The 12,918-nt window shown below is 42.0% G+C and overlaps 1 protein-coding gene across 1 annotated transcript in view; it reads right to left on the reverse strand.

The window, feature by feature from the left end:
* LOC126457948 (macrophage mannose receptor 1-like) overlaps positions 1-12,918 on the reverse strand; it is a 66,970-nt gene that overhangs the window by 25,758 nt on the left and 28,294 nt on the right. The window contains exon 3 of the mRNA XM_050094679.1: positions 1,398-1,428. Coding sequence (XP_049950636.1) covers positions 1,398-1,428 — 31 coding nt within the window. The remainder of the gene's footprint in view (positions 1-1,397; positions 1,429-12,918) is intronic.

Below are 12,918 nucleotides of genomic sequence, written 5' to 3' on the forward strand. Positions count from 1 at the left end.
AAAGACTGTTCTTGAATTATTGATCAATCTGTAATAGACGCCAGAATTTTTAACGTTCTCCTGCTATCATTGGTGCGTTTTTTCATGTTTTATTTTTTACTTTCAATCGGGAATGCAACAGTCTGTGCTTCATCAGATTTTTCCGAAGTTAGCTAATCCACTTGCTCGGTACATACACTGTGCCCGCACGCTCAATTGCCACAGGCAGGGCCTCCTCCACATCTCTGCTGAGGCCTCCCAGTAGACATGCCGAATGCACTTTTGATGTGTCTCCAGCTCTGGACGCTATTCCCCTAAGGGACACCAGAACGACCCAAAAATTGGAGCACCCGGTAACTAGTAAACACCTTATCCCTGAGTGCTTGCTCGGAACACGCTACGGAGCGTCCACATGTCCACTCACTTGGTGAACGGGTGAGCCCAGACAGCCAGCTTCCACATTGACTCTCCACCTCAAGCCGCGCGTTACCAACCTGCGGCGAGGGCGGATCCCCGCTTCGGTTACGCTACAAAGTGCCACGACAGCTGACACAAGCGACACTTAAAGTATCCCATGCGACGCGCCAGATTTTCATCCAACGCTACACTTCGTGGCTGCAGCCTGCTGACAGCTGACCGCATCTGCAGCTTTTCTCGAACTGAGGCCAGATCCTCCATCTTCCGCACAGAGCATACACACGCCCTTCCCATCCTATTACTGCTAACAGGAGGAGGGCGGCTTACGGAGGCACCTGTGGACTACAGTCCATGTGTACGAAATTTTGGGTGTAAAGATGAAAATCATATTTAAGGGCTCAAGAGTTCGCAGTTTACTAAATATTACTGGGGCTGAAACATTTAGATTCGTATACTTATCCTACACTGTCGTTATGCAAGAGGTCTCTCTTAGAATATAGTTCCGAGATTCGACGTACAGTGCAGTTTTCCTCCTGCCACTGCGTGAAAACTCAGTATTTCAGAGAGATGGTGTTAGTAACAGAAGGCTTCATGTATAATTATATCAGCACTCTGATGTCCCAGCGCTAAGGTGCGCTGTAAATTTCGCAAAACAACGTCCGTTAGGAAATAAGGGCATTACAATGGAAAATGATACTGTACATTAGAAACGCAATGTACTGAAACAAAGTATGACAATGCTTATTACACACAATGATAGATACAAACTCGCGTTGTCGATAGTTTGTAGCAATTGTGTTTTCCTTGCTATTATTACAGTTAGCTGACACCATGTTTTACGACAAAATGTCTTAGTCTTAGAAAGTGCTGAGAGCGGCTAAGAATAATACTGCATGTGATCACTCACATAGATATTGCAGTGCCCCGAAAATGATGCGGTATATAGTAGCAGTAGCCGTGTGTCTCTGTTATTATACTTATTGGTTCTATGAAGTACTCACCTTTCTCGCAAGAAATCCCAGCACTACCACCCTGCAAAATTACAAATAGACATTAGTGATACAGTTCATTTTCAAGTAAATGGGTTTTCATAGCTAAGTGCAGTAAACTTTGGATGTGTTAAATTAATATCATCCTACATTACGATCTATGGATCAAAATAAACTGAAGAACATCAAGAAGAAAATTGCTCATAATAACATACCCACGAAAGCAGTCAAAAATAATACATTGTTTATTATGGACAAAAGTGATTATGCTGAGAAAGTGAAACAACTCATCAAACTCAATTTCTGCCATATCCTCACCAAAAGGTGAACCTTTAACGGAGAAAGTATAAACTTCATCAAGATCAAGACCTGAATCTAAGTAGGCCTATTTGATCAACATTAACCCAGTAGCTCCTAAACTGTGTAAACTCCCTAAACTGCACAAGAAAGGCCAATATTTACGACCTCTTGTGCCAGTCTACACCTCATCAAACCACAAAATTACGAAATAATTACATTTCCGTATCAAAACCAACACAACATTTCAATCTAAGCTTGGAATTGTAAATTCAGAGGACCTTGTTAAGAAAATTAAAGACAATTTCGAAAAAAAGTTACTACATAATGAAGCTCTCAGTGATCTGGAGTACTGGGTGAAAAATTCGTCAACTTCTTAAACCGCAACATAAATGTCACTACGAACACACAAAGTCTCAGAATTTACAAAAAATCCACCACAATAGACACAGTAATACTCTCATGTTTACAGTTGTTGGACACTTGGCAAAACTTCCTTTCTCTCCTGCAATTAATGGAAGTTTGTGATTCATCTGCCACAAGACCAAAATAAAATTTTATTCCACTATTGAAAGAGGTATCTGGGTATAACTTGTATGGCAAAAAAGTGCGGTTTATTCAAGTAAAGGAATTAAGATCCAACGATGAAGTTGTTATATGTGGGAGGAGGGAATTGGATTCGGCTGCATCTTTTCAAACAAGAACCAACACGAGATCTGCCTTAAGCGAATCAGGGTAACCACAGGAAACCTAAACGTGGATGGTCACTCGGGAATTTTAACGCCTTTCCTCCAGAATGAGAGTGCAGTGACAAGTCATGCCATCAGACTCCTTGGATGGAAGTGGTTTTGTACAATTTAATAAAGTAAAAATATGACAGTCATTTATTTCAGATATGGTGGTGTATGAAGTAGTTAGCTTTAGCATATTAAACGAATGAAATTTAATCCCATCATTTTTAAGTATAAATTTACAACATGTAAGGACATTTTGAATCCTTCAGCGGCACTAGAAATAACAGCAGAAGAAATCGGTCTGATGAGAGATGCTGGGAGACATAGTGCAGAGGTATTTTGAAACGAGAATACGATTGGCTGAATCAAAGATTGAAACATGTGATAGATACATCGCTTACGATTCTGTCCAAATTTGGTATAACTGCTCGTAATATTATAGATATGGTACCAACAGATTAATCAAAATTCTCTGGTCTAGTTTTACAATCTCGAGGGGATATAGATCTCGCCACTTAGTCTGTTCTTAAAATACAGGGTATTTGAAAAAGAACTCCCTAGTTTTAAGTATACATGTAATGGGGAAATAAATGAAAAATTACATCGAGTAGATATTATGAAAGAGAATTCCTTCAAGTTTTGTTTAATATTAGTAGACGTCAACTTGGGATCTATCTGTTGCCCATTACATGTCTAAAGAATATTCCACATTTCGCCATATATTCACCAACTAATCAAGTGTAGCTGTCCCAACCGCCACGACGATTCTTTCCCGTAAATGACTGATGTCTCTGATATTTTCACTGAACACAATATTTTTTATGTGTCCCCAAACGAAAAAGTCCAGTGGGGTTAAGTCTGGGCTTCGTGGTGGCCAGCCCTGCCTGTCCACTTTCCTGGAAAGCCTGTTTCAAGAGCCGCACGCGCATAGTTTAATGAGGTGGAAAAACAGAAGCCCCTTTTTCCGCCTCAATATCGTCCATTTGGGGAAAGACGCACTCTGTCAACATGTCACAGTAAACTTCCCCGTTTATTGTTTTTCCTACAAAATGAAAGGACCAATCACACGGTTTTCCATCAAATTGTACGAGACATTAACCTTGGAAGAGTCACGTTGATACTGAATAACTTCTCGTGGATGCTTTGCCCTCCAATTCTGCAGTTAAGACCGTTAACTGTTCCACTGACATGAAATGTAGCCTCATCAGAAAAGAGAATCTTTTTTTAAAAAATGGACACCATCATCAATTCTGTGTAGAAAGTCAACAGCAAACTCATACTTTTCGATTTTATCAGTAGGTTTTATTTCATTTAACAGTTGTAGTTTGTAGGCACGGAACTTACGTCTTTTACGCACAACATGATACACAGTACCTTTAGGTACTCCTAATTGTAGACTACGTCTGACAATGACTTCTTCGGCCTCCGAACATACAAAACATGAATCTGTTCAGCAATATCTTCAGAAGTTCTCGGTCTACCTAGTGATTTTGCTTTTAAAGCGCTACCAGTTTCCTTGAAAGACTTTAGCCAATGACGGGTAGTTTTTGCTGCAGGTGGTTCACCACAATACTACTTCTACTACTACTACTACTACTACTAAAATCCGTCTGAACAGGTCTTGGAAGGCCCAACGGTACCGACCGGCCGCCGTGCCATCCTAAGACCACAGGCGTCACTGGATGTGGATATGGAGGGGTATGTGGTTAGCACACCGCTCTCCTGGCCGTTTGTCCGTTAACGAAACCGTCACCATCATAATGACGTCAAAAATTACGTTGCACTGTTGTAACTGACTTGGTTTTCACAAGCCAAGTAAGCACTGCGCTTTCTCTTGCGTTGTACACCTTTTGCTGAGCTGCTCTGCGCTGCACTGCACGCACGCCTGGACTGAACTGAGGCAACAGAGGAAAAAAGAGTACTGGTGCCGTCTCAATGTCAAGCACACCAGTCAACTGCAGGGGAGCCAAACTTGGTGAGTTGATGAATCAAACACCAGAAACTAGAATAGTGTATGTTACTTTGAATAGGTTCTAGGACACATTAAAGCTAGGGAGTTTTTTGTCAAACACACTGTATTTCGGTGGATAACTTCGGTATTCACTCCATAAGGACTATGTTGAAGAAATATTATATCTGTTATATAAGATTTTGCCGATTATCGAACATTTTCATTATGCTAGGTTTACAACCAAATTAGCAAAGAGGCTGTTACACGGAAAAGATCAATTATGAAATAGACAAAATAGATATTACACGTAGCCAATTCCCAGTGTTAACAACATGGAAGTAGCCATTTTACTTCCAGCAACAAAACAAATTATGGAACTTACGAACTACGCAATCTACATCTACATCTCCATCTATACTCCGCGAGCCACCTTACGGTGTGTGGCGGAGGGTACTTATTGTACCACTATCTGATCCCCCCTTCCCTGTTCCATTCACGAATTGTGCGTGGAAAGAACGACTGCTTGTAAGTCTCCGTATTTGCTCTAATTTCTCGGATCTTTTCGTTGTGATCATTACGCGAGATATATGTGGGCGGTAGTAATATGTTGCCCATCTCTTCCCGGAATGTGCTCTCTCGTAATTTCGATAATAAACCTCTCCGTATTGCGTAACGCCTTTCTTGAAGTGTCCGCCACTGGAGCTTGTTCAGCATCTCCGTAACGCTCTCGCGCTGACTAAATGTCCCCATGACGAATCGCGCTGCTTTTCGCTGGATCATGTCTATCTCTTCTATTAATCCAACCTGGTAAGGGTCCCATACTGATGAGCAATACTCAAGAATCGGACGAACAAGCGTTTTGTAAGCTACTTCTTTCGTCGATGAGTCACATTTTCTTAGAATTCTTCCTATGAATCTCAACCTGGCGCCTGCTTTTCCCACTATTTGTTTTATGTGATCATTCCACTTCAGATCGCTCCGGATAGTAACTCCTAAGTATTTTACGGTCGTTACCGCTTCCAATGATTTACCACCTATGGCATAATCGTACTGGAATGGATTTCTGCCCCTATGTATGCGCATTATATTACATTTATCTACGTTTAGGGAAAGCTGCCAGCTGTCGCACCATGCATTAATCCTCTGCAGGTCCTCCTGGAGTACGTACGAGTCTTCTGATGTTGCTACTTTCTTGTAGACAACCGTGTCATCTGCAAATAGCCTCACGGAGCTACCGATGTTGTCAACTAAGTCATTTATGTATATTGTAAACAATAAAGGTCCTATCACGCTTCCCTGCGGTACTCCCGAAATTACCTCTACATCTGCAGATTTTGAACCGTTAAGAATGACGTGTTGTGTTCTTTCTTCTAGGAAATCCTGAATCCAATCATAAACCTGGTCCGATATTCCGTAAGCTCGTATTTTTTTCACTAAACGTAAGTGCGGAACCGTATCAAATGCCTTCCTGAAGTCCAGGAATACGGCATCAATCTGCTCGCCAGTGTCTACGGCACTGTGAATTTCTTGGGCAAATAGGGCGAGCTGAGTTTCACATGATCTCTGTTTGCGGAATCCATGTTGGCTATGATGAAGGAGATTTGTATTATCTAAGAACGTCATAATACGAGAACACAAAACATGTTCCATTATTCTACAACAGATTGACGTAAGCGAAATAGGCCTATAATTATTCGCATCTGATTTATGACCCTTCTTGAAAATGGGAACGACCTGCGCTTTCTTCCAGTCGCTAGGTACTTTACGTTCTTCCAGCGATCTATAATGTTAAATTATAAATTAAATTAGATTTTGGTAGTTTATATGACACCCGAAAGCTTAGGCGACAGCCGCTGGAAAACTGTCTAGTTGTCAGATCTATTAAAAAAAAATCTGTCTTCGGAAATTCCCTTCACAAGCTTGTAGGTCCTGTAGTGAGGAGTGACTAGACAATATTTTGAATGGGAATGGGAACTCATGTCCGGAATCATGCCGTTTCTGTGCTAAAACCATTTGAAAACATGTTGGTAACGCGACCACATTTACAAATACTTCATTAGGCGTGACCCTTTACATCACTTGTTTTACAGTCCCACTCAATAATATCTAAAGAAATTGATCGTGGATGCGTTGATGGGTTACTTGTTGACGAGTTCTCTTCAAAGTGATGCCGTAAGGCCTCTTCTAAAGGAAAGTGAGGCGGAAAGGATATGCGACGGAGCCTGAAGTGGTGGAAAACGATCTTTATAAAGGCGACGAGCAGTTCTTTCACTGCCGTTAGCTTCGCCATAGTAACTTACATGCAACAAATATATGCCTATGTTCGTCTGTGAAAATAGACTCGATAAGCAACCTGAGCTATCAATAATCGGAATCTAACCTGCATAACGCTGTGTGCGTGTTGTAGTTTCAGTGTCATTAACGGATCGTTGCAACGAGAAGTTAAAACTAACATTTGGATAAGCTATATGACTGCGTATATGAATATGAAAAACTACAGGTACAAATGAACCTCTAACAATGAATATCTAAGCTATCTGACTGCGTTTCTGAATAAGAATTTACAAGTGGTACAGAATCTGGCTTGTGCAACGGAATTTACTGGATTAGAGTCATGACATGTTGTCGTGTGTCAGTGTCTCTGTTTTGGGCCTATGTCTGCACTCACGTCGTTGGATGACTTCCTTTTTCCATGTGGTTTACAGCAATTCGCAGCAGCATGCAGCAGCAGCTAAAGCATTTTGTAACTAAGGATTAATTTAATAAAAAGGAGTTTGCTTGGGTCCCGTTAACTACTGAATAACTTATGAGAAGGGATTTCATACATTAAGTCTATTTAAAACTTCAGAAATCATCATGAGCTATAATAGACAATGACATACGTATCAATAATGGCTGAGTGCCAAATTTAACAAATTATTTCAATTTAAAGTTACATTAACATTTAATAACCACAGCACATTTATTAATTAGATTTGGAGTTTAATTATTATAATTTGGAGGATAAGGAGGCTTCTTTAAGTGACAAGCAAAACATGGGACTAACAATCACGAGCCTGCCGGCCGCTATGGCCGAGCGATTCTAGGCGCTTCAGTCTGGAACAGCGTTGCTGCTACGGTCGCAGATTCGAATCCTGCCTCGGGCATGGATGTGTGTGATGTCCTTAGTTTAGTTACGTTTAAGTAGTTCTAAGTCTAGGGGACTGATGACCTCAGATGTTAAGTACCATAGAGCTAAAAGCCATTTTTTGAATCTCGAGCCTAATTTTGCAATTGCGCTTTACGCTATGCTTGCGCGTTGTACCTTGAATTCCATCTTCAAGCGTAGTTAAGTCATTTAAATCTCCCCTGGCTATATAAATGAAATCAAGCCTTGAGTGTGGTAAGACTGCCATCAGCGACGTGAGGGCAGCATGACACGTCCTCTGTCTCCGATCTCTCGACCGACACTACACCTTCCACTCTCGCAGACAGACCTCATCTCACAACAATGCTTAGAATCGCACTCCCATGTTTCACCCACAGATTGTTACTATTGATATCTGTGTGCTTATTTATTTCGAATTTTACACAATGCGAAGAATATCGTTAAGTTGGCTATATTATTTTCAATGTAATGGAGGGTTCTGACACGCTCCTTAGCCATTCAAAAGGATCATGACGGCGTGTTCTGCAAACGTGCACTCAACCATGTTGCTCCAACAGTCACAGACACGTAAATGAGACTCGAATCAGGTCAGAGAGGTAGGATGGGCATCAAATGACAACAGTCGAATTCAACCACCCTCACAGTGACTACCCTGTTGAATATCTATCTAGCAAACATGTTTTCAAACGGCTTTAGCAGGGAAACGGAACGTTTACAAGCAAACGTTCCTATCAAATTACACTGCTGGCCATTAAAATTGCTACACCATGAAGACGACGTGCTACAGAAGCGAAATTTAACCGACTGGAAGAAGATGCTGTGATACGCAAATGATCAGGTTTACAGAGCATACACACAAGGTTGGCGTCGGTGGCGACACATACACAAACAGCAGTTGACCGGCGTTGCCTGGGGAAACGTTGTTGTGATGCCTCGTGTAAGGAGGAGAAATGCGTACCATCACGTTTCCGACTTTGATAAAGGTCGCATTGTAGCCTAACGCGATTGCGGTTTATCGTATCGCAACATTGCTGCTCGCGTTGGTCCGGATCCAATGAGTATTAGCAGAATATGGAATCGGTGAGTTCAGGAGGGGAATACGGAACGCCGTGCTGGGTCCCAACGGCCTCATATCACTAGCAGTCGAGACGCCAGGCATCTTATCCACATGGCTGAAACGCATCGTGCAACCACGTCTCGAACCCTGAGTCAACAGCTGGAAACGTTTGCAAGACAATAACCATCTGCACGAACAGTTCGACGACGTTTGCAGCAGCATGGACTATCAGCTCGGAGACCATGGCTGCGGTTACCCTTGACGCCGCATCACAGACAAGAGCGCCTACGATGGTGTACTCAACGACGAACCTGGGTGCACGAATGGCAAAACGTCTTTTTCTTGGATGAAGCCAGGTTCTGTTTCAAGCATCATGATGGTCATATCCGTGTTTGGCGGCATCGTGGTGAACGCACATTGAAAGTGTGTATCCGTCATCACCATACTGGCGTATCACCCGGCGTGATGGTATGGGGTGCCATTGGATACACGTCTCCGTCACCTCTTGTTCGCATTGACGACACTTTGAACAGTGTATGTTACATTTCAGATGTGTTACGACCCGTGGATCTACCCTTCATTCGATTCTTGGGAAAGCCTACATTTCAGCAGGATAACGCACGACCGCATGTTGCAGGTCCTGTACGGGCCTTCCTGGATACAGGAAATGTTCGACTGCTGCCCTGGCCAGCACATTCTCCAGATCTCTCACCATCTGGAAACGTCTGGTCAATGGTGGCCGAGCAACTGGGTCGTCGCAATACGCCAGTCATTACTCTTGATGAACAGTGGTATCGTGCTGAAGCTGCATGGGCAGCTGTACCTGTACACGCAACTCAAGCTCTGTTTGACTCAATGCCCAGGAACATCAAGTCCGTTATTACGGCCAGAGGTGGTTGTTCTGCGTACTGATTTCTCAGGATCTATGCACCCAAATTGCGTGAAAATGTAATCACATGTCAGTTCTAGTATAATATATTTGTCCAATGAATACCCGTTTATCAACTGTATTTCTTCTTGGTGTAGCAATTTTAATGGCCAGTAGTGTATTATGTACGCACTCCCCTCTAGAAGTCCTAGAATTTTATAGCGGAAATTTCCGAACATCTAACACGCAAAATGAGATGTGAAAAACTGCATCCAAAACATAATTGATTCATCAACCTATTTTTCCAAATTTATTATTCCCGATGCTCAACAAAGAACTTAATGTGACTTATCTGAGCCGTGGCACTTAATTGGAGGAATCGCTCTCCTGTTGGTTCGCGATTTTTGGGGGAGTTCGGCCGGGAAGGAGTGAGCTGTAGCCCGGGAGGAGCTACAGGTACGAGAAGTGGCGAAGCAAGTGAGGCCGCTTGCAGACAGAGGTACGTCCGCGCGTTGCGTAGAGGTTCTCTCTGGAGCGTCAACCAAAGCAGGAGGTCGCGTGCGCCGAGCCGGGCAGACGCGCTGTGCTCTTGTCGGTCAGTTGCGACCTCCGTGTTGGCGTGTGTTGTGTTCGTAAGCCGATATCACCACTGTACAGGAGGAAAGACCGGCGGCCTTCACGTTCTGCCTTTCCATCCTAGACTTAGCCGGATCACAAGTGGCCAATTCCGGCTTCCGAATCTGGTGAGGTGCTTGTCTGACAAGAGCCTGTTTTGTGTTTGTAAAAGAGGTCTTTCGGAGACTACTTTTGAAGCCCTTGTCGAACTTGAGGACATTGATTTGCTTAGTGACGTAATGAGCCGGCCCTTGATACGGGCAATCTTTTCGAGGCCGGACTATGTTTTTGTCGTGGAAACGCTATATGATGGTAGCTAGGGTGCTTCCTATCTCTGTATAAGCCTGTTAATCCATCACTAAGTTTTGTAGCCACTGTTAATATTCGGTAACTAATCTATTCGCCTGATCTTATTGTTTAAAAAATCTCATCTCCTGTAGTATAATGTTAATTCTGAGGATTGCTAAGTATTGGAAAGATCCTGCTCGCACAAACTAGTCCAGGAAGGTATTTATGGTTCCCTTGGAGCTGAAATGGTTTTCATTCCCTCAATTTGAAATTGTTGAATCTTGTAATTTAAAAATTGTTAATTTATAATTGGAACCTGTTGTAGCTGAGTACGATCTATTGGCCTGTCATCCCCGAGTTAACGTGAAAAACGTTTCCTGCACTTTTCCACCGTCGTGATTGACGGTAAGTCTAACGGTCGCTATCTCAGCGACTAAGCGATCTCCTATCGATGTGCTACGATTTCAAGACTGAAGGTGTAAAATTGCACCTAGTAATTTCATTCAGTGTTGTGTCTCATTTCTTAAGCGTACTTGATTTTATTTGTACGGCTGTTAAGATTAAAACTCTGGGCAGTTTTGGCATGTGGCAAGCTTACGCTTATTAATTAGTAATTCGAATGAGCACTGTATTACATTCTTCTTAAATACAAAATTTGTATTTAAATTTTTCTGGATGATTTCTCTTGTTGGTCAAGTTTACGCTTAGTAATAATTCATTTTAAAGAGCAACGATGCGTACGTTTGTTAAATACAAAATTTTTATTTAAACTGTTGTGAATAAATTTTCTTGTTGGTCAAGGTCTGTTTAGCAATTAACACTTCGAACGAGAGCTGTGGCGGATTTTTCTTAAATATAAAATGGTTATTTCAATAGTTCTGGACGAATTTTCTTGATGTGGAAGTTGCGCTTGGTAATTCATAATTCTAGTAGGTGCGATGGCGCATTTCTCTTAAAGACATAATCCATTTAAATGGTTCTAGACAGATTATATGTCGCTAAACAAACGCTGAATAATTAGTAATTCTACGTATCATGTAGACCAAAGGTTGCGTTTCATTGGCAGGACACTAAGAAGATGCAACATGTCCACTAAAGAGACAGCTTACACTACACTCGTTCGTCCTCTGTTAGAATATTGCTGCGCGGTGTGGGATCCTTACCAGGTGGAATTGACGGAGGACATCGAAAAGGTGCAAAAAAGGGCAGCTCGTTTTGTATTATCATGTAATAGGGAAGAGAGTGTGGCAGATACGATACACGAGTTGGGATGGAAGTCATTAAAGCAAAGACGTTTCTCGTCGCGGCGAGATCTATTCACGAAATTTCAGTTACCAACTTTCTCTTCCGAATGCGAAAATATTTTGTTGAGCCCAGCCTACATAGGTAGGAATGATGATCAAAATCAAATAAGAGAAATCCGAACTCGAACAGAAAGGTTTAGGTGTTCGTTTTTCCCGCGCGCTCTTCGGAAGTGGTTCAAAATGGTTCAAATGGCTCTGAGCACTATGGGACTTAACATCTATGGTCATCAGTCCCCTAGAACTTAGAACTACTTAAACCTGACTAACCTAAGGACAGCACACAACACCCAGCCATCACGAGGCAGAGAAAATCCCTGACCCAGCCGGGAATCGAACCCGGGAACCATCGGAAGTGGAATGGTAGAGAGATAGTATGATTGTGGTTCGATGAACTCTCTGCCAAGCACTTAAATGTGAATTGCAGAGTAATCATGTAGATGTGAATGTAGATCATTTTTTGAAAATATTTTACCATATTTGAATCGCTGTCAGTACTTAGATTCCGAGCAGTTTCCATGTCAGTAATTTAGTTGCGTTTTGTGACCAATTTCTTAAATAATGTGATGTAAGCCCTTTCAGTCTGGAACCGCGTGATGGCTACGGTCCCAGGTCGAATCCTGCCTCGGGCATGGATGTGTGTGATGTCCTTAGGTTAGTTACGTTTAAGTAGTTATAAGTTCGGGGGGACTCATGACCACAGATGTTAAGCCCCATAGTGCTCAGAGCCATTTGAACCATATTTGTAAGCCCTTACTGTTCTTGTTTTTTTTTAGTGGTTTTTTAAGTGGAAGAAAGATTTGCTTAATTTTGGGTCATATGGTAATTGATGAAAATGTATGTAAATAAAGTTATTGTTATAATCGAAGGTGCGAAAGATGCTCTCGCCGCCCTTCCACCCCACAGGCTTGTGTGCTGACCCTTGTGGTCTGTACTTGTTCACGTCATTTCATTATTCTTAAAAATTATAGAACTGCAATTCACTGGTTTGACGAAGTCTGTAAAACACGCCCTAGTCAAATTAAGCCTACCATTGCCAACACAACATAGAAATTCATATTCTCATAAATATCAATAAAGACTGTATAGCTCACATTGTACTACATTTTACAAGGTTATTAATAGATTACAAAAACATATAAACAACAGCAAGAATAATAATTCTAACCTGAACCTGGAGATTTTGTAAAGTCTTTCACAACAGGATGCACACGAGCCACTTTGTTGTCGCATGTGTTAGGAAGCAGACATGTTTTGAGCTCGCTCTGTGAACT

The sequence above is a fragment of the Schistocerca serialis genome, chromosome 2, assembly GCF_023864345.2.
Source record: "Schistocerca serialis cubense isolate TAMUIC-IGC-003099 chromosome 2, iqSchSeri2.2, whole genome shotgun sequence".
NCBI lineage: Eukaryota > Metazoa > Arthropoda > Insecta > Orthoptera > Acrididae > Schistocerca > Schistocerca serialis.